The sequence below is a fragment of the Schistocerca serialis genome, chromosome 10, assembly GCF_023864345.2.
Source record: "Schistocerca serialis cubense isolate TAMUIC-IGC-003099 chromosome 10, iqSchSeri2.2, whole genome shotgun sequence".
Classification (NCBI taxonomy): Eukaryota; Metazoa; Arthropoda; class Insecta; order Orthoptera; family Acrididae; genus Schistocerca; species Schistocerca serialis.
In genome coordinates, this window is record NC_064647.1 from 113,952,428 (window position 1) to 113,975,762 (window position 23,335).

Sequence of the window (23,335 nt, forward strand, 5' to 3'; positions counted from 1 at the left end):
ATGGACTAGAAGTATGTATCTTGGTTGGTATGTTATAAGAGACAGTTCAGCGATTACTGTCATTGCGTTGAAAAGAGATGTTAACTGGACAATGCTGAAAGAAGGAAAGTATTTAGCTGACTGATTCTTCATAGGTTAATTAATATTTGTGAAATGTATAAGGTCAGGGTTGGGACAGTGATGTTCTGTACAGTCTTCTTGTCAATATCTGCATTGTTTTAGAGAATTTGGGTGATGGCCAACTAAACAGTGTTTGGTCTCTGAAGCTGAGGATCGTCACTTTTCACCTCTGAGAGAAACGTAATGGCATACCAGAAGGGAAGATGAGCAGGTGAACTCAAAGCTAGAGATGGTCCCACGCTACAGTACAGCAGCAGAGGTGGCTGCGCGTATGACTGCCTCTTACCAGTGTGGCACCATTAGGATTCAGCTACACTGTGAGGCTCAACACACTTATCTCGAGCAGTGGCTGTTGTGGAAGCTCGTTTTATTGTCAGCTTCAGCAATAATGCTACCAGCTGAATAGCTGCTGACCTCCAATATGTCATGCTGGTCCAGAGATGATTTGAGAAACAGCATCGAACATCTCTCACTGACCTTGTATCGATGTGGTCAAAAGGTGTTGGTACTGGTTAACGGTTCGGGAGGAATCTGTTTGTCCGAAGAGGTGATTGGGATCGTGGCACTTTAGTTTGCGAAAGCAGTGTTGGTACAACCGGCCTGTGGAATTTAGTCGAGCACCTTTACCATGATCTTGAGGCAGTCGTGCGGCTGCGGCGTGTGGAAGACGATCTCACCAGTGTCCTCGGCGGTGTAGTCGCAGTAGCGAACCTGGCACGCCGTCTGCAGACCCAGGGATTCTGCGACCCGCTGTGAGAAGAGGCCTGTGGCGTCCTCCTTCAGCAGCTGCTGGAACACCACATCTGACAGCACTCTCTGGCTCACAACCAAAAGTACCCTGATGTCACCATCAACAAATCATCCCATTCTGAATAAATGGGCAAGAAAGTTTATTGATATTTGAATTCAAAGCAACAGAAAATGGACCAACATAGTGTGTACATGAATGACACGATGACTACAAGCTGTTGTTAACACCTTTCATGTTGCTTGAAAAAATTTGGGACGTCCAAAGTTATACAGGGTGTTACAAAAAGGTACGGCCAAACTTTCAGGAAACATTCCTCACACACACATAAAGAAAAGACGTTATGTGGACATGTGTCCGGAAACGCTTACTTTCCATGTTACAGCTCATTTTATTACTTCTCTTCAAATCACATTAATCATGGAATGGAAACACACAGCAACAGAACGTACCAGCGTGACTTCAAACACTCTGTTACAGGAAATGTTCAAAATGTCCTCCGTTAGCGAGGATACATGCATCCACCCTCCATCGTGTGGAACCCCTGATGCGCTGATGTAGCCATGGAGAATGGCGTATTGTATCACAGCCGTCCACAATACGAGCACGAAGAGTCTCTACATTTGGTACCGGGGTTGCGTAGACAAGAGCTTTCAAATGCCCCCATAAATGAAAGTCAAGAGGGTTGAGGTCAGGAGAGCGTGGAGGCCATGGAATTGGTCCGCCTCTACCAATCCATCGATCACCGAATCTGTTGTTGAGAAGTGTACGAACACTTCGACTGAAATGTGCAGGAGCTCCATCGTGCATGAACCACATGTTGTGTCGTACTTATAAAGGCACATGTTCTAGCAGCACAGGTAGAGTATCCCGTATGAAATCATGATAACGTGCTCCATTGAGCGTAGGTGGAGGAACATGGGGCCCAATCGAGACATCACAACCAAACGTTCACAGAAAATCTGTGTCGATGACGTGATTGCACAGTTGCGTGCGGATTCTCGTCAGCCCACACATGTTGATTGTGAAAATTTACAATTTGATCACGTTGGAATGAAGCCTCATCCGTAAAGAGAGCATTTGCACTGAAATGAGGATCGACACATTGAGGATGAGCCATTCGCGGAAGTGTACCCTTGGAGGCCAATCAGCTGCTGATAGTGCCTGCATACGCTGTACATGGTACGGAAACAACTGGTTCTCCCGTAGCACTCTCCATATAGTGACGTGGTCAACGTTACCTTGTACAGCAGCAACTTCTCTGACGCTGACATTAGGGTTATCGTCAACTGCACGAAGAATTGCCTCGTCCACTGCAGGTGTCCTCGTCGTTCTAGGTCTTCCCCAGTCGCAAGTAATAGGCTGGAATGTTCCGTGCTCCCTAAGACGCCGATCAATTGCTTCGAACGTCTTCCTGTCGGGACACCTTCGTTCCGGAAATCTGACTCGATACAAACGTACCGCGCCACGGCTATTGCCTCGTGCTAATCCATACATCAAATGGGCATCTGCCAACTCCGCAATTGTAAACATTGCACTGACTGCAAAACGACGTTCGTGATGAACACTAACCTGTTGATGCTACGTACTGATGTGCTTGATGCTAGTACTGTAGAGCAATGAGTCGCATGTCAACACAAGCACCGAAGTCAACATTACCTTCCTTCAATTGGGCCAACTGGCGGTGAATCGAGGAAGTACAGTACATACTGACGAACCTAAAATGAGCTCTAACATGGAAATTAAGCGTTTCCGGACACATGTACACTTAACATCTTTTCTTTATTTGGGTGTGAGAGATGTTTCCTGAAAGTTTGGCCGTACCTTTTTGTAACACCCTGTAGACTTTTCGAGGACAGCAGTAAACTACTTAATCTCATTATTATGATATTCATTTCACACACCTCTGTTTAATGTTGTTTATTAATTGCCATCGATTTCACACCGTTCAGAGCTTCATTACCACGACTACATGTCGGCCATCAACAGACTCGGAGACCGCACAGTACATTATTTAATAATCATGGATCTTTATCAAACATGCCTCCACTTTAGCTCACAGAATTGATGGTTAATAAACAACATTAAACATAGTTGTATGAAATGGATATCATAAAAAAGAAACAGTTCATCGTTTTTTGACTTGCTCCACATCATATCGATAAAAGATGTTACCACATTGCAATTTTGAGCTCAATTTGTGTCACGCGATTTATTGCATGGATTACATTCTTCGTGCACTTTTGTCTGTCGTTGGTCTCATTGTTTTGTTATCATTTCAGTTTGTTCCGTTTGTTTTCTTTCTCTCTCTCTCTCTCTCTCTCTCTCTCTCTCTCTTGCTCTCTCTCCCTTTGTATGTGTGTGTATTTTATTTCGTCTTGCTTGATAGTTAATTTAGAGTGTTCAATAGATTTTTATTGCAGAGTACAGTTTGGTTATTGATGACTTTTTTGCCACGTCTGGCAGTTGGCAGTTGGTAACTGTGTTTTAGTACAATTGCAGGTCTGTGCTGTCACTTTGCACTGCTCTTAAATGTTCCACGTATGGTATCCTGAAATTTCTACATGTCTGTCCGATGTATACTGAAAAACAGTCTTTGCAGTTTAGCTGGTATATAGGTATACCAAAAAAAGCACTCCGTCTTCAGGCCACAAGTGGCCTGCCGGAACCATCCGACCGCCGTGTCATCCTCGGTGGAGGATGCGGATAGGAGGGGCGTGGGGTCAGCACACCACTCTCCCGGTCGTTGTGATGGTTTTCTTTGACCGAAGCCGCTACTATTCGGTCGAGTGGCTCCTCAATTAGCATCACGAGGCTGAGTGCACCCCGAAAAATGGTAACAGCGCATGGCGGCCTGGATGGTCACCCACCCAAGTGCTGACCAAGCCCGACAGTGCTTAAGTTCGGTGAGCTCACGGGAACCGGTGTATTCACTGCGGCAAAGCCGTTGCTTATATAGGTATACCAGCTTTGTTAAATTAATCTCTGATGTTATTAGGTATTTTGATCTTTTCTGCAATCGTGTTGTTCTATATGCTACGTCTATACCTTCTTTTCTCATAGTATTTCCTATTCTGTACGTTATTTTGTTGTCAAATGTCAGTGTGTACCATGTTTTCCTGTTCTTTGTGGTTTCTTTATCTTGTGCGATTTGTATGTTCTCAATGGTGTGATTGTTAGTGGTATATTCTGCTGTGACTCAGTTGTGCATCTTTTGTTGAGTTTTTATTTTACAGTTCAATTTGTCAATAGCGTTTATGTTGCAGACATTTTCTCTGGCAATCTGTCTGATTATGTTTAGTTCTTGTGCACAGCTGTCGTTGTCCACTGCAGTTCTGTCTAGCATTTGTAGGGGGAATCTGTGTTGCCCTTATTGTAGACTGTAAGGTGGTTTGACCTTTTGTGAATAACTGCATTGGTTGACGTAGCTTTCTGTATGTTGAGAACCAGTATTTGTGCTTGTTGCTTACTATTGTGATGTCTAGAAAATTTATCTTTTGTGGCTGCTGCAGTTTCAGGTCTGAAGTGGATTTTTGGGACACTGTATTGATGGGTCTGTGTAATTGTAGTATATGGTCATGTTTCTCATTTACCAGAGCAGTACTAGCACACAGATGTTACTTCGTACCATTTTTGCTTTATTATTTATTCAAATATTTTGTTTTCAAGGTGACTGAGGAAGATGTTAGCCAAAACAACTTCCACGTCCTATATTTACTTTCAAAATGTTGAGAGTTCTTGTGTCTGTGTTTGTGGGATAACGTTTATCTATGTCAGATGGCTTTCAGTTATTGTTATTGTTTCTTTGGTTGGTATGCGGCTGTAAATTGATGTTATGTTAGGTTTTAAAACATTCTGTAGTTCCACACAAAACCACAGAATGCAAGTCGCTAGGACCTAAATCGACTTCTGTCAGAAGTGTGTGACAATTCACAGTATTTTTTCAAGAACGGATGCAGAAGTTACGTAATAGAGAGAGAGGGAGAAAGAGAAAAACAGTTAAGATAGCCACGTGTCTTGTTGGCAGGCCAGGGCATACATTAAGTACTAACTCTACGGTCCCTAAACTGCTTGCTACGCACCCCGGTGATGTTGACGAGATGTAAGAATATAGAATAGAAAAAAACCTGAAGCACTGCTTCAAGGCAGTGTCCTTGCGGAGTTGTATCATCTGCCTGTCTACTCACTGGCATTCAACAATATCAAATCCCGTCTGAGGCCTGTGATCATTTTTATGTTAGTAATTGACAACCAACGTTGTACAATCGCAATAAAGTCACGAGACGTTCAATTGGCTCTTTTGTTAGAACATGTCACGCGTTTTGGGATTATACCCATCTTCAGACATCACAAACTTCAACTCCTTCATAACCAACCAGGCGCACCGTCTTGACAACTCAATGAAAGTGTCCAATAACATATGACTATAACTACGACACAATCAGTCTTGAAGAAGAGCATGTACGTTGTCAAGGCTGTTGAAGTTTGTGATGTCTGAAGATTGGTGTAATCCCAAAACGCATAACATGTCCTAAAAAAAGAGTCAGTTGAACATCTCATGGCTTTATTGCGATTGTACAGCATTGGCTGCCAATTATTCACCAATATTATGTAATAAATCCTTTGGAGATATAGACATTTCACTTCCTGGACGTAACTACACACTGCAGAAGCAACTGCTTGGCAGCCTACTTTAGGCCAGTTCATGTGTAGTAGGCGGATGTTCAGGAAAATTTTTGATGTCTGTGAACCAGGCTACGGCAGCTGCTATTGCTTCCCTGCTGTTTCCTTGCAGAGCTGCATCGAAGTGCCTACTTCCTTATAGGAGTTCAAACGGTACCATGTAACAAGGAAGTTTCTGACGCAGACACCTCACTCCTTGGAAATCTCCATGCAATGCACCAGCAGATGACAGGTAGCCTGCTCAAAGTCTTCTAGGTGGGTCAGTACATTTATTGAGGACAAATTCGGTTGTTGTCAGTCTCTACTGCAGCAGTTGCTACACATCTCGGCAGTGTTTACAACACATACTTATGTATGCTAGCATGAACCTGAAGCATTCTTCTCTGGCAGCCTCCATGCAGAGTAGCGTCTTTTGCCTGCCTCCTCACCAGAGTTAAAGCAATATCAGTTAGCAATCTGGACAAGTCATGCCTGCAAATCACCACACAGTATACTGGAACATAACAGGCAGACTGCCCACAGCCAAATCGTGTCTCACAGGCAGGGCTGGTCTACATTTGAGAAAAAATTCGGTAGTCTCCATACTGGGCTGTAACAGTTGCTATCCAACCCTGTGGTGTTCGCACATATACAGTAGTATGAGCCTGAAGTATTGCTTCCTGGTAGTGTCCCTGCAGTGTTGAATCGTGTGGCTGACTCCTCACTTGACTTCAGTCCATATCACTTTACAGGTCAGTTTGACATCTGGTAACCTCACACCCTGAAAGTCGCCACACAGCATACCAAAAGCGGCAGACAGCCTACTCGTGGTCAGATTCTATCCCATGGGTGGGTCAATACATACTTAACTACAAATTCGTTGGTTTCCATAGTGGACTGTTCCAGTTGCTATCCACCCCACTGGTGTTCACGAGATATACATGTGTACCTGATGCATTGCTTTCTGGTGGTCTCCTTGCAAAGCTGCATCATTTGGCTGCCTACTGTCTGGGTTTTAAAGCATTCCATCTAAAAGGTCATTTTGCGAAGTCGCCACGCTGAGTAGTCAGCTTGAAGCCTTGGTTCATATTGGAGCCCTTATTGAGCTAATATAGATCAGCATGACACCATTAGTGATCACACGATGGGATTTAGACAGCCCAGTACTCGGCTTGAAGCTATGTTTCACGGTGGCCCCCTTACGGAGCTACTGCAAATCCCCGATACCCCACTGGTGATCATGCCATGGGATTTAGACAGCGTAGTACTCAGCTTGGAGCCACGTTTTATGATGGAGCTACTGCAGATCCCTGATACCCCACTGGTGATCATGCCATGGGATTTAGACTGCCCAGTACTCAGCTTTAAGCCACGTTTCACAGTGGTCCCCTTACAGAGCTACAGCCGATCCCCAATACCCCACTGGTGATCACGCCATGGGATTTAAATGTCCCAGTACTCAGCTTTGAGCCACGTTTCACAGTGGTTCCTTACAGAGCTACAGCAGATCCCCATTACCCCACTGATGATCACGCCATGGGATTTAAATGTCCCAGTACTCAGCTTGAAGCCACATTTCATGGTGGCCCTCTTATGGAGTTACTGCAGATCCCCGATACCCCAATGGTGATCACAGCATGGGAATTGACAGCCCAGTACTCAGCTTGGAGCCATGTTTCACAGTGGCCCCCTTATGGAGCCACTGCAGATCCCCGATACCCCAGTGGTGATCATGCCATGGGATTTAGACAGCCCAGTACTCAGCTTGAAGCTATGTTTCACAGTGGCCCCCTTATGGAGCTACTGCAGATCCCTGATACCCCACTGGTGATCATGCCATGGGATTTAGACTGCCCAGTACTCAGCTTTAAGACATGTTTCACAGTGGTCCCCTTACGGAGCTACAGCCGATTCCCAATACCCCACTGGTGATCACGCCATGGGATTTAAATGTCCCAGTACTCAGCTTTGAGCCACATTTCACAGTGGTTCCTTACGGAGCTACAGCAGATCCCCAATACCCCACTGATGATCACGCCATGGGATTTAGACAGCCCAGTACTCAGCTTGGAGCCACGTTTCACGGTGGCCCCCTGATGGAGCTACTGCAGATCCCTGATACCCCACCTGTGATCACACCATGGGATTTGGAGAGCCCAGTACTCAGCTCTGCGGTGACCCCCCTACTGAGCTACTGTAGACTGCTGATACCTCACTGATGACTACACCGTTGGATCTAGGCAGACCAGTACTTAACTCGAAGCCTCACTTCGCAATGACCCCCAGTACCGCATTGGTGATCGAGTCGTGGGACAAAGTCCAGTACTAATCTCGAAGACTCTCTCTCCATTGACCCCCTCGCTTATCTACAGTACCACCTAGGTACGCTGGTGGTCAGAAGAGTACTCACCTTGAAGCCTCTCTCCCTGGCTGTCCCCTCGCTCAGCTGGAGCAGGCGCCTGGCTAGACCGCGACCTCGGTACCGCGAGTCCACTGACAGGATGCGGCACTCGAAGATCTGGTCGACGCCATGCGCTGCGAACAGGTCCAGCCGGCGGTTGACGCCGTACAGAAGTCCGAAGATGGTGCGGAACTTGTCGTCCGAGACGGCGGCCAGCCGCTCCTGCGCCTCGGCCAGGTCGCCACGCCGCGACACGCCGTTCAGCGCCACCCCCACCACCTGTGGACAGAGCACGAACTGCGTCACCACTCGCCGTTCGCTCTTCAGGTCACCAACCGTTACAGATCGTCTCGTCAATCAACAATGTCTCTGGACCTGAACATGTGGGACATCGGTGGATGGTTCAAATGGCTCTGAGCACTATGGGACTTAACTTCTGAGGTCATCAGTTCCCTAGAACTTAGAACTACTTAAACCTAACTAACCTAATGACATCACACACATGCATGTCCGAGGCAGGATTCGAACCTGCAACCGTAGCGGTCGCGCGGTTCCAGACTGTAGCGCCTAGAACCGCTCGGCCACTTCGGCCGGCATCAGTGGACGAATTTCAGGATTATTGTACAGCATATTACACGCAGTGGCCAAGATGAAAGAGGCCACGTGTTAAACTGAACGTGATATTTGAAGCTATCAGTGTGTTGTTAATTCTTAACGCTAGAGCCGCGATTTAGTTTCCACTGCTGCGTTGTCAGTAGTCTGTTTGAAGCTTGTTGTGAGTACAATTCTACAGGAATCGAATAAAAAGTTTTTATTGTTGAAACATATTTTGGACGTTACCGTTGAAAAACGTTAAAGGAGAGGTTCACGTTATTAATCGGAAGTCAGCTACTCCTGCAAAAAGTGTTGTGCAGAAACTGATCACTAAATTTAGAGCAACAGAATCAGTCGTTAACGTCAAAGGGAACCGTGTAAAGAAAGTCTGCTGGCCGGAAAATATTGAACGTGTTCACGAGACTATTTTAAGACGTCTATCCAACCCACAAAAATGAACGTCATGCCAAAATACGTTGAAGCTGCTACGTAAGCGAACACACAAAATGAGAGCGATGGAAGCATTACAACGTACGTATTATGCACAACAACAACACTATTGCGAATGGTTACTCACGCATGTTGCTCAGGGTTATATGGATCTAAATACACTCCTGGAAATTGAAATAAGAACACCGTGAATTCATTGTCCCAGGAAGGGGAAACTTTATTGACACATTCCTGGGGTCAGATACATCACATGATCACACTGACAGAACCACAGGCACATAGACACAGGCAACAGAGCATGCACAATGTCGGCACTAGTACAGTGTATATCCACCTTTCGCAGCAATGCAGGCTGCTATTCTCCAATGGAGACGATCGTAGAGATGCTGGATGTAGTCCTGTGGAACGGCTTGCCATGCCATTTCCACCTGGCGCCTCAGTTGGACCAGCGTTCGTGCTGGACGTGCAGACCGCGTGAGACGACGCTTCATCCAGTCCCAAACATGCTCAATGGGGGACAGATCCGGAGATCTTGCTGGCCAGGGTAGTTGACTTACACCTTCTAGAGCACGTTGGGTGGCACGGGATACATGCGGACGTGCATTGTCCTGTTGGAACAGCAAGTTCCCTTGCCGGTCTAGGAATGGTAGAACGATGGGTTCGATGACGGTTTGGATGTACCGTGCACTATTCAGTGTCCCCTCGACGATCACCAGTGGTGTACGGGCAGTGTAGGAGATCGCTCCCCACACCATGATGCCGGGTGTTGGCCCTGTGTGCCTCGGTCGTATGCAGTCCTGATTGTGGCGCTCACCTGCACGGCGCCAAACACGCATACGACCATCATTGGCACCAAGGCAGAAGCGACTCTCATCGCTGAAGACGACACGTCTCCATTCGTCCCTCCATTCACGCCTGTCGCGACACCACTGGAGGCGGGCTGCACGATGTTGGGGCGTGAGCGGAAGACGGCCTAACGGTGTGCGGGACCGTAGCCCAGCTTCATGGAGACGGTTGCGAATGGTCCTCGCCGATACCCCAGGAGCAACAGTGTTCCTAATTTGCTGGGAAGTGGCGGTGCGGTCTCCTACGGCACTGCGTAGGATCCTACGGTCTTGGCGTGCATCCGTGCGTCGCTGCGGTCCGGTCCCAGGTCGACGGGCACGTGCACCTTCCGCCGACCACTGGCGACAACATCGATGTACTGTGGAGACCTCACGCCCCACGTGTTGAGCAATTCGGCGGTACGTCCACCCGGCCTCCCGCATGCCCACTATACGCCCTCGCTCAAAGTCCGTCAACTGCACATACGGTTCACGTCCACGCTGTCGCGGCATGCTACCAGTGTTAAAGACTGCGATGGAGCTCCGTATGCCACGGCAAACTGGCTGACACTGACGGCGGCGGTGCACAAATGCTGCGCAGCTAGCGCCATTCGACGGCCAACACCGCGGTTCCTGGTGTGTCCGCTGTGCCGTGCGTGTGATCATTGCTTGTACAGCCCTCTCGCAGTGTCCGGAGCAAGTATGGTGGGTCTGACACACCGGTGTCAATGTGTTCTTTTTTCCATTTCCAGGAGTGTATTCACTTCAGCTCAGACGGAGCATGGTTTCAAAGGTAAACGGACTATAGGACTCGATTTCTTTAAGAACGCCGTTGACCCACAAGTGCATGTAACGGAACTGTAGCAACCGTAGAACCTTCTCAAACAAGAAACATCCGAGAAGCAACATGGCCAGAACGTTGCAAGAATGGTCGTGGCGGTTGAGCGAATAGGCGGATAACAGAAACACTGTATTCCTCCAAAACATAACCTGAATCAATTATTTTATGTGTAGACACATATCACTTTCACAGTAATATAATAATATTTCGGAGTGACAACAAATTAAACACGGTTGTAATAGCAAATAAAACTATTTATTACATGATAAAAACATCCGTACAGTAGCTACAAAAGTTGCAAAATACGTAATGTACAGTACTGTACTGTACTATAAACTTAAAGGTGAAATAGTTTATCTAGCTTGGAAAAAGTCAGTGGATTTCTTCTGCCTTTTTGATGTTCGACGTTTCACCGCGGTAATATTTCGTATTTTTCGGAGCAGTAGTGCCTGCGTTGCATGAGCCTCTTCTTGACTTTCAAACCATTCTATACACTTGGACAGCATTGTTTCGGCCTCTGAATGGCTAATAGTTTGCTTTTCTTCATGGTCTTCATCAACCCCTCCTTCTTCTTCTTTGGTGGCACTTACGCCGGCAACAATTTCGCCATCACTCAAAATTTGAAAACCCCCGTCCACTTTGTCACACTCTACCCGCTCTGATACTTCTTCTGACGTCAAATTTGTGCTCATTTGTAAATTATTGCACAAATTGACCATCTCGTCAACTGTCACACACTCAGGTTCCTCCGATTCTTCACCTCTAGGTTGAGGCCAAAGTTTATTCCAGCCGTTCTTGAGATTTGACACTGACAAATCACTCCATGCACTGGCAACATTGAAAATGGCATCTTTAATACTTAAAGACCTCCAAAAATGTTTTACAGATGTTGTTTCATCAGATCAGAGCAAACTTTCGATAAATATTTTTGTATAACGGCGTTTCATGTTTTCGATGATTCCCTGATGCATGAGTTATATAAGTGAAGCTGTGTTTGCTGGAAGGAAGAGACATGTTATGTTGCCGTCATCACTTTTCATTTCACAAGTAGGGTGCGTTGGGACATTGTCTAATAGCAATAGCGCTTTCTGTGGTAACTTTCTTTCAGCCAAATGTGCTCTAACTTGAGGTACTAATTGTTTGTGAAACCAGTCAGAAAAAATTGATTGATCCATCCAAGCACTCTTCTGGGCGTAGTATTGTGCAGGGAGAGCATTCAAATTCAAATTCTTGAATGCACGAGATTTTCTTGATTTCCCAATCACAAGTAGGGGTAGCCTATGATTGCCGGTCGCATTTGCGCAATCCATAGCAGTGATGCGAGCTTTTTGTACTTTGAAATCTGGAGCTGCTTTTTCAGAGAGTGATGCTAATGTCTTTTGTGGTAAAGCCTTCCAATGAAGCCCAGTTTCATCACAATTGTAAACTTTCTCCCTAACAAGATTCAATTCAGCCATTTTTTCTTTAAATTGTTCCCGGAACTCAGCAATTACAGAGCTATCCGCGCTGTTTTTCTCCACTGATATCAAGTTGGCGAATGCCATGACGAAATTTAAACTTGTCGAGCCATCCAATACTTGCTTTAAAAGACGAGTCACCGTGAAGTTTGTTGTTCATTTCAACAGCCTTGGCCATTATTATGGCCCTGAAAGTGGAATCCCCTGACTTCTTGCTTGTATAAACCATCGGTACATTGCAGTGTCCAGTTCATCATATTTTGCAGGTTTCATTGTCTTTCTTGTTTGCACATCTCCATCCATGCTCTGCATTGTTGACACATGTTGTTCTATTTTGTCAGCATCACGTTTTATATCGTTACCTGTTGTTCTTCCAGTACCATAAACCAGCGCTACACTTGTCGCAGTTCCGCCCTTTCTTAAGCGTTTTATAATTTCAAGTTTTTAATTAAGTCCTAAAACAACACGTTTACGTTTTTCAGACATTTTATCAAGTCACTGTATCACACACACCTGCCCTAAATACGGTAGTGTAAAATATTAGTCATTAAAGATTATTTAAGTGGAAAACACGTAACACGGCACAGCCCGCTAGATGCACTGCGACAATTAGTCTTCTCGCCACAACTGGAAATCGATCCAGTGGTGATTGTTGACTCACAAGTGAGACAAAGACAAGACAAGGGGGAGATGTGTTAGCACGTCAACTGAAGGTCATATTTTATGTACCATTCTACGGCGGGCGGATACATTCACTTCCCACTAAAATAGAGTAAATAAACAAAGCGAACGCGTCACTGCACCTTAGAGCATTCTGTTATTACAGTATTATTATGCTGTTACAGCAGTGACGGTTAACAGAAACTGACGGGTTAAAGAGTGACGGTTAATCGAGTTTATACTGTATAATGAAACGTGCTTCACAGAAAATAATGAAGAAGGCACTGAAATACGATGCGTACGCGATCTATACGAGGTGTTGCGAAACTATTCGTCCAAATTAATGCAGGAGGTATGGAACAACAAAACAACTATACATTGTGCGACACTAACGGAAGTTGGTAGGCGTGTTTCTACGTCTGAAAGATGACGTCTATTCAAATTTCGCGCCAGTCGCATAACAATGGCGCTATTAGCACCACAATGAGGATGCAATCAGGTTTGCTTTAAATATACGCTGCAACGGTCGTTAGAGTTAGTTGCCTTCCAGTTAGGACGTGGTGAGTTGATACACTATGTGATCAAAAGTATCCGGACACCTGGCTGAAAATGGCCGGCGCTACCCTGCTGCCAGCCATGCAGCAGCGCTGTTCAGTGGCTGCTGGAGTACCGGATATTCTTCGCGTTTCGCTGTCCCTGTTAATACATATCGGGAAAGGGAATACCGCGGCAGACTAATTCGGGACTGCTCTGTCGGATGGGCACGTAAAATTTTACTAAAAAGGTGATTTTGTCTGCAACAGGAAAGAAACCGACTGTTTCCGTCCACGCCAGGCATCCAATGAAAGACTTGATGAGCGACATTTGTCTGGGATGACTCCAACTACACAAAAGGAAATTGGAAGTATCTGCCAAAATACCAAAGGAAATACGCCCAATGACTCTTAAGAGGGACGCTGTGGTAGATTCTTTTATGTGATTGTCTATTTTTTGTTTGTCTGTTGTCGATGTATTACGCTCGCAGTAAAAGATCATAACAACGTGATAAAATTGTCTCTGATAGTGATGTTAAAAGAATTACTGTTTGTTGCACGTATGAAGGGTCTTGGGAGAGACGGCTGGATATTTTTAGCAACTATTCATACATGAGATTGCAGGTTCGAGTGCTGTTGTCCACGTCTCTTCCCGTACACGTCGCATTCAATCTGAAACAATTCTGCTATTTCAATACTTCCGAAAATACTAATAAACGTCGTGACGTTCACCTTTGTGCTCAAGAAATAATAACGGTTTCTTGTGTCTCTTGTACAATTCTCCACATAACATCAAAAAAAGCGAACAGAAAACTCTAGTCACCCCTAGTTACGAGTAAACCACAGAGAGAGTAATATTCCGAGTCAACGATATAATTATCACAGAGTCTCTCAGATAACGTCTTTGCCACTTAGCGTTCTCACATTCGATTCAGTACATTACATATTTATTACACTACAACGCCCAGTATACAAGAAAACCATCAGGTATCTTTACTAAATGAAAAGTCCGCCTACTAAGATGGGTGGTAACGTTCTTTCCTCCTCTGCAGCGGACCCGGGTTCGATTCCCGGCCAGGTTGGAGATTTGCTCCGCTCATGGACTGCGTGTTGTGTTGTCATCATCATCATTTCATTCTGATCATCAGCACGCAAGTCGCCCAATGTGGCGTCGACTGAAATAAGACTTGCGCTTGGTGGCCGAACCCGAATGGGATCTCCCGACTGACAATGCCATACGATCATTTCATTTCACTAAAGGAAAACTAAAAACGGAAACTACGGATTGAAAACGGTGTACAAGAGGAATGAAGACTTTCGCTTACATTGTCCATTCGGTAGGAAGAAGATGCTATGGAAGATCTGGATTGGATTGGTTGGGGGAAGAGACCTAACAGCGAGGTCATGGGTCTCATCGGATTAGGGAAGGACGGGGAAGGAAGTCGACAGTGCCCTTTCAAAGGAACCATCCCGGCATTTGCCTGGAGTGATTTAGGGAAATCACGGAAAACCTAAATCAGGATGGCCGGACGCGGGATTGAACCGTCGTCCTCCCGAATGCGAGTCCAGTGTGCTAACCACTACGCTACCTCGCTCGGTGCTATGGAAGAATGTTGAAGAAAAGTTCAACAGTGGTATCAAAATTCAGACTGAAAGAGTATCAATGAGAAGATCCGCTGATATCACTGCTATCCTTGTTGGGAAAAAAGAAAAAAAAAAATATCGTTACGGGAATTGCTGGACGGAGTAAGCCGGCACGTGTGGCCGTGCGGTTCTAGGCGCTTCAGACTGGAACCGCGTGACCGCTACGGTCGCAGGTTCGAATCCTGTCTCGGGCATGGATGTGTGTGATGTCCTTAGTTAGGTTTAAGTAGTTCTAAGTTCTAGGAGACTGATGACCATAGATGTTAAGTCCCATAGTGCTCAGAGCCATTTGAACCATTTTCCTTTTTTTTTTTTGGACGGAGTAAACAGTGTGATGAGTACAGAGAATGGTTTGACAGTAAGGCGAAGAAAGACGAAAGCTTGAGAAGTACCAGAAATAAGTCTAGCGATTGCCTTAGCATCGAAATTGATGGACTTGTGCTACCTTGGAAGTAAAATAACACGTGACGGACGAACCGAGGAGGATACAAAAAGCAGATGAGCACAGACATAGAGGGTGTTCCTGGGCAAGCGAAGTCTGCTAGTATCCAACAGAAGCCTCTATCTGAGGAAGAAATTTCTAAAAATGTAAGGTTACAGCACTGCATTTTATAATAATGAACAATGGACTGTAGGAAAATTGGAAAAGAAATGATAGTGGTGCTTTAGAAGGATGTCCAGAATGTAGTGGACAGATAAGAGATGAGGAGGTTCTCCAAAGGACGAGAAGAAAGGACAGGATGACAGGACTTAAGACCTCAGGGAATAGCTTCCACAGTTATAAAGAGATCTGCAGATGATAAAAACTGTAGTGGTAGAGAGAGATTGGAGTGCAGCCAAAAGATAACTGAAGAAAGGGCACAAGTGCTACTGGCAAGGAGAGAGATTAGAGATGAAACCTGTCAGAAGGCTGATGATCTGAAAGAAATTTGAGCCTGGTGGTGCACCTTCCCTGGAAATCTTAATCTCTATTTCTGTGGGCTTCCATGTACGAACTTCGTATTCACGTAAACGTGAATGTAGCCGCCCAGGTACCCAGCGACTGAGCCCACCGCTTCCAGAGAAACCCGTTCATCCCGGCCTGCCGTCATCTGCCCAGTGTCTGTGTACAGAGCCGTCCAGAAGAGCCTTTACCTCGGAGTGCTGCAAGCTTCTTCAGCCCTGCCTACGATTCTCTGTGTATCTGAACCCTCTGCAGATACTGCTCCGAAAACGATGCTCGCTTACCCAACAGTTTTATACGAGGCCATACAGGGAAGCTCATCCTTTTGCATGTCGACTGTGAGTTTCTCTGGCCGTTCTGATCCGCACGCTCTCGGAGTTTTGTTTGAGCGTCGGAGGCTCACCTGCCCGGTGTCTGTGTCCACGGCCATCCAAGACAGCCTGTCCCTCAGCGTGCTGAGTGCGTGCTCCTCCAGCTCGGCGTGTGGTTCTCCAGGCTGGCAGAGCCGCACCGAGCAGTTGAGGGGCTCGTCGGCGAAGAAGTTGTCCCGCAGGTGTTTGATGACGTCGTCGTACCGAGCCTCTGGGATCGGCGAGAAGTCGATCCCTGGAAAGCTGGCCATCGTCGGTGCTCTCCTGCAACAGAAAAGGGCGAGGGATCCACGTTTACCAAGTTTCTGTATCCAGAATGAGATTTCCACTCTGCAGTGGAGTGTGCGCTGATATGAAACTTCCTGGCAGATTAAAACTGTGTGCCCGACCGAGACTCGAACTCGAGACCTTTGCCTTTCGCGGGCAAGTGCTTTGCCATCTGAGCTACCCAAGCACGACTCGCGCCCGGTCCTCACAGCTTTACTTCTGCCAGTATCTCGTCTCCTACCTTCCAAACTTTACAGAAGCTCTCCTGCGTACCTTGCAGAACTAGCACTCCTGAAAGAAAGGATATTTCGGATACATGGCTTAGCCACAGCCTGGGGGATGTTTCCAGAATGAGATTTTCACTCTGCAGCGGAGTGTGCGCTGATATGAATCTTCCTGGCAGATTAAAACTGTGTGCCCGACCGAGACTCGAACTCGGGACCTTTGCCTTTCGCGGGCAAGTGTTCTACCAGTTTGGAAGGTAGGAGACGAGATACTGGCAGAAGTAAAGCTGTGGGGACCGGGCGTGAGTCGTGCTTCGGTAGCTCAGATGGTAGAGCACTTGCCCACGAAAGGCAAAGGTCCCGAGTTCAGATGTTAAGTCCCATACTGCTTAGAGCCATTTGAACCATTTTGTAACGTGGCACAGACTTTTGAGGTTCCATGCAGTATTCTTTGTTTGATACAGTATCCGGAAAGCACTATTGGCCATTTATGGCTAAACCACACATTGTTCACACTTTGTCTGTGTAAAACTGAATTCCATGTGGGCCATTAGAAACTGCTACACCAGGAAGAAATGCAGATGATAAACGGGTATTCATTGAACAAATATATTATACCAGAACTGACATGTGATTACATTTTCACGCAATTTGGATGAATAGATCCTGAGAAATCAGTACTAAGAACAACCACCTCTGGCCGAAATAACGGCTTTGATACGCGTGGGCATTGAGTCAAACAGAGCTTGGATGGCGTGTACAGGTACAGCTAGCCATGCAGCTTCAACAAAGTTCATCAAGAGTAGTGACTGGCGTATTGTGACGAGCCAGTTGCTCGACCACCGTTGACCAGACGATTTCAGTTGGTGAGAGATATGGAGAATGTGCTGGCCAGAGCAGCAGTCGAACATTTTCTGTATCCAGAAAGGCCCGCACAGGTCCTGCAACATGCGGTAGTGCATTATCCTGCTGAAATGTTGGGTTTAGCAGGGATCGAATGAAGGGTAGAGCCACGGGTCGTAACACATCTCAAATGTAACGTCCACTGTTCAAAGTGCCGTCAATGCGAACAAGAGGTGACCGAGACGTGTAACCAATGGCACCCCATGCCATCACGCCGGGTGATACGCCAGTATGGCGATGACGAATACACGCTTCCAATGTGCGTTCACAGCGATGGCGCCAAACACGGATGCGACCATCATGATGCTGTAAACAGAACCTGGATTAATCGGAAAAAATGACGTTTTGCCATTCGTGCACCCAGGTTCGTCGTTGAGTACACCATCTCAGGCGCTCCTGTCTGTGATCTAGCGTCAAGGGTAACCACAGCCGTGGTCTCCGAGCTGATAGTCCATGCTGCTGCAAACGGCGTCGAACTGTTCGTGCAGATGGTTGTTGTCTTGCAAACGTCCCCATCTGTTGACTCAGGGATCGAGACGTGGCTGCACGATCCGTTACAACCAGGCGGATAAGATGCCTGTCATCTCGACTGCTAGTGATACGAGGCCGTTGGGATCCAGCACGGCGTTCCGTACTACCCTCCTGAACCCATCGATTGCATATTCTGCTAACAGTCATTGGATCTCGATCAACGAGAGCAGCAATGTCGCGATACGATAAACCGCAATCGCGATAGGCTGCACAAAGTCGGAAAAGTGATGGTACGCATTTCTCCTCGTTACACGAGGCATCACAACAACGTTTCACCAGGCAACGCCGGTCAACTGCTGTTTGTGTATAAAAAATCGGTTGGAAACTTTCCTTATGTCAGCACGTTGTAGGTGTCGCCACCAGCGCCAACCTTATGTGAATACTCTAAAAAGCTAATCGTTTGCATATCACAGCATCTTCTTCCTGTCGGTTAAATTTTGCGTCTGTACCACGTCATCTTCGTGGTGTAACAATTTTAATGGCCAGTAGTATAGTATCCGGAAAGCACTATTGGCCATTTATGGCTAAACGACGCATTGTTCACACTTTGTCTATGAACAACTTAATTCCGTTTGGGTCCCTATGAGTTGGAACATACTTACAATGATAGCAAACATTCCTGTTAGAGATAATGTGTCAAATAAACATCGACAGAAAACTCAAAGGTCCCGAATTCGAGTCTCGGTCCGGCACACAGTTTTAATCTGCCAGGAAGTTTCATATCAGTGCACACTCTTTGCAGAGTGAAAATCTCATTCTGGAAACATCCCCCAGCCTGTGGCTAAGCGATGTCTCCGCAATACCCTTTCTTTCAGGAGTGCTAGTTCTGCAAGGTTCGCAGGAGAGCTTCCGTAAAGTTTGGAAGATAGGAGACGAGATACTGGCAGAAATAAAGCTGTGAGGCCGGGGCGTGAGTCGTGCTTGGGTAGCTCAGTTGGTAGAGCAATTGCCCGCGAAAAGCAAAGGTCCCGAGTTCGAGTCTCGGTCCTGCATACAGTTTTAATCTGCCAGGAAGTTTCATATCAATGCACACTCCGCTGCAGAGTGAAAATCTCATTCATGATGAAATGATGATGATGAAGAACACACAACACCCAGTCATCACGAGGCAGAGAAAATCCCTGACCCCGCCGGGAATCGAACCCGGGACCCCGTGCACGGGAAGCGAGAACGCTACCACAAGACCACGAGCTGCGGACGTTCACAGGAATAATCACAGAAATAAATCCCAAGTTTGTCAGTTAAGTGATTGGTAGATATAATGCATGTGGTGCACACGAATAGGGAAGTTGACTTCGTTCAGAGTAGACTAAATAAACCTGGCCCAGAAAACATTTCATGCCCCTTAAGACAGGCAACACAGCTTACATAATCTGCACCCATAGGCCATTATGGAAGATGGTTTACCTATGTTAATCTCCATGAAATATAAGGAAAGGTCAAAAAGTTTCCGTTTGAGAGCCTTGTGGCAGCTTATGCACAGCGCGACTCTGGTGTGGGTATATAAGAACCGACAGGTAGGCAAGGAAATATTAGTATAACAGTCATGCTTTTCCAAGGTAAACTGTTGTTGTGTTCTTGAGGTTTTCAGTCCAAAGACTGGTTTGACGCAGCTCTCCATGCTACTCTATCCTGTACATACCCCTTTATCTCCGAATAACTACAGCACCCTACATACTTCTGAATGTGCTTACTATATTCACCTGTTGGTTTCCTTCTACGATTTTTACTCCCCTCGCTTCCCTCCAGTAGTAAACTGGTGATGCCTTGATGCCACAGAATGTGTCCTAGCAAACAACCTCTTCTTCTAGTCAGATTGTACCTCAAATTTCTTATTTCCCTGATTCTATTCAGTACCTCCTCACTATTTAGTGATCTACCCATCTAATGTTCAGCATTCTTCTGTAGCCCCACATCTCAAATGCTTATATTCTTTTCTTCTCTAAGCTGTTTATCGTCCATTGGTTCACTACCATACATGGCTACACTACATACAAATACTTTCAGAAAGGATTTTCTGATACTTAAATCTATAATCGATGTTGGCAAATTTCTCTTCTCCAGAAACGCTTTTCTTGCCGTTGCCAGTCTACATCTTATGCCCTCCCTACTTCGACCATCATGTCATTTTGCTTCCCAAAGAGCAAAACTCGTCTACTACTTTAAGTGTCTCATTTCCTAATCTAATTCCCTCAACAGCGCCTGGTTTAATTCAGCTACATTCCATTATCCTCGTTTTGCTTTCGTTGGTGTTAATCTTATATCCTCATTCGAAGACACTGTCAATTCCGTTCAACTGCTCTTCTACTTCCTTTGCTGTGTCTGGCATAATAACAATGTCAGCGGCAAACCTCGAAGTTTTTATTTAATCTCCCCAAACTTTAATTCCTACTCCATATTTTTCTTTTGTTTCCTCTACTGCTTGCTCAGTATACAGACTGAATAACGTCGGGGATAGGCTACAACCCTGTCTCACTCCCTTCTCAACCACTGCTTCCCTCTCGTGCCCCTCAACTGTTGCCATCTCATTATGTACAAATTATAAGTAGCCGTCCGCTCCCTGTATTTTACTCCTGCCACCTTTAGAATTTGAAAGAGAGTATTCCAGTCAACATTGTCAAAAGCTTTCTCTAAGTCTACAAATTCTATAAAGGTAGGTTTGTCTTTCATTATCCTATGTGAAGTCGTAGGGTCAATGTTGCCTAGCGTGTTCCTACATTTCTCCGGACTCCAAACAGATCTTCCCCGGCGTCGGCTTCTACCAGATTTTCCATACTTCTGTAAAGGATTCGTGTTAGTGTTTTGCAACCGTGACTTATTAAACTGATAGTTCGTTAATTTCCACGCCTGTCAGCACCTGCTTTCTTTGGAATTGGAAGTGCAATATTCTTCTTGAAGTCTGAGGGTATTTCACCTGTCTCATACAAATAGCTCTCCAGGTGGAAGAGTTTTGTCATGGCAGGCTCTCCCAAGACTATCAGTAGCTCTAATGGAATGTTGTCTGCTTCTGGAACCTTGTTTGGACTTTGGTCTTTCAGTGTTTTGTTAAATTCTCCACTCAGTATCATATCTCCCTTCTCATCTTCATATATGTTCTCTTCCGTAATATTGCCCTCAAGCACATCTCCCTTATAGACTCTTACATACTCCTTCCACCTTTCTGCTTTCCATTTTTTGCTTAGAACTGGTATTCTATCTGAGCTCTTCATATTGATACAGGTGGTTCTCTTTTTCCTGTAAGCATTATCCATCTTACCCCTAGTGATATGTGCTTCTACATCCTTACATTTATCGTTTAGGCATTCCTGCTTAGGCAGTTTGCACTTCCTGTGGATCTCATTTTTTACACGTTTGTACTCCCTTTCGCCTGCCTCATTTATTGAATTTTTATAGTTTCTCGAGGTATAGCAACATTATTCACGAATGCGTGGTGTTATTATTTTCTTGGCTGCCAAAGGACATGCAATATCCATAATCAGAGAATGAAGAATTTGTATGGGGCAGGATGTCTGTCGTGGAATGGTAAACCAAGTTCGGTGCTGGTCGCGATTTAACACAAGCCGCCAGTCGATCTGGGAGAACAGCCACAGCTATTACGCGCAACACCAATCGCACACTTGATGATGAAGTTGGGGTGGACCGTCACGTAACCATCCGTGCGCTAAAGAAAGAATCTCCACATCAGCTTTGGTAGCGTACAACACAATATGCGACATCAGTTAGGCTACCGCGAGGTCTGTAGCCAGGGGACAACCCGGGGCGTTGAACGCCGAACAAAAAGCAAATCAGAATGAAATTTTCAATCTGTAGCGGAGTGTGCGCTGATGTGAAACGTCCTGACAGATTAAAACTGACAGAGACGCGAATTCGCGAGTCTTGGTCCTGCACTCAGTTTTTTCATAAAGCAAACAGGATTTCTCCTTGGCTGGAGCAGCTGATGTGTATCACTGTTGAAAGCAACACGTTACTTCAACGCAGGAGACTGGAGCTGGTGCCATCACTGTCAAACAGAGTCAAAAGCGTCGACAGCACAGTGGTGTCACCCCTTGTCGCAAGACGTTCAAGAGCCAGACATCACCTGGAAAGGTGATGCTCCCCCTGTTCTTTGATTACAAGTGCCCATTGCTTATTGATTTAGAAGCACCAGGTGTCTCCACCACTGGGGAAAGGTACTGCATAATGCTGGAAAATTACAGCGTGAAGTTAATGCGTAACGCCCGCTATAGCTGCAAGAAGGGGTGCTGCTTTGTGCTACCGCAACTCCCCATGTCGCAAGTGTCGTAACGCAGAAATTATGAAGATGGAAGTAGGCGACCGTCGAGTGCCCACCATACACTCCTCATCTCCCCTAATGCGACTATGACGCCTTCAATCCCTTAAAATAGCCTCGAAGAGCCGATGATTCGTGCAGGATGAGGATGTCTAGTAGGCAATTACGAACTCCTTCACGCATCAGGACACGGTGTTTAACCAAACGGGTGTCTTCAACCTGTCGAGTCCGTGGGATGAGTGCCCGCTTGGTATACCTATTCTGCACTTTACGGCCTTCGAATGGAAACTCGGAAAGTTTTTGATTGCGCCTTACATTTTCCAAGTAGTTTAATTTTGTCCACCCTGTAGATACCTGGATCTGACCACTAGTATCCCAAAATAGTTTGGAGCGTTGTACCACAATACAGAGGTGGTGGTCCAGATTGCTGTACACACCGGTAACCCAAACACCCAGAAGCACGTCGTCCTGCATTGATGCATGCCTGTATTCGTCGTGGCATACTATCAAGCCACTGGTGGTCCAGATTGTCCCACTCCTCAATGGTGATTCGGCGTAGATCCCTCAGAGTGCTTGGTGAGTCACGTCGTCCATAAACGGCTCTTTTCAATGTATCCCAGGCGTGTTCCATAGGGTTTATGTCAGGAGAACATGGTGACCACTCTGGTCAAGCGATGTCATTATCCTGAGGGAAGTCATTCACAAGATGTGCAGGATGGGGTGCGAATTGTCGTCCGTAATGACGAATGTCTCGCCAATATGCTGCCGATATGGTTGCACTATCGGTAGAAGGATGACATTCTGGTATTCTAGAGCCGATACGGCGCCTTCCAGGACCACCAGCAGCGTTCGTCGGCCTCACATAATGCCACCCCAAAACAGCAGGAAACCT

At 46.0% G+C, this 23,335-nt stretch overlaps 1 protein-coding gene across 1 annotated transcript in view; it reads right to left on the reverse strand.

Moving 5' to 3' along the window:
- Positions 1-729: 729 nt before the first annotated feature.
- Positions 730-23,335, reverse strand: part of LOC126425257 (arylalkylamine N-acetyltransferase 1) — a 39,773-nt gene continuing 17,167 nt past the window's right edge. Inside the window, exons 2-4 of the mRNA XM_050088228.1 lie at positions 16,281-16,512; positions 7,941-8,210; positions 730-906 (exon numbers count right to left, since the gene is read on the reverse strand). Of these exons, the coding sequence (XP_049944185.1) occupies positions 730-906; positions 7,941-8,210; positions 16,281-16,499 (666 nt within the window). The 5' untranslated portion in view covers positions 16,500-16,512. The remainder of the gene's footprint in view (positions 907-7,940; positions 8,211-16,280; positions 16,513-23,335) is intronic.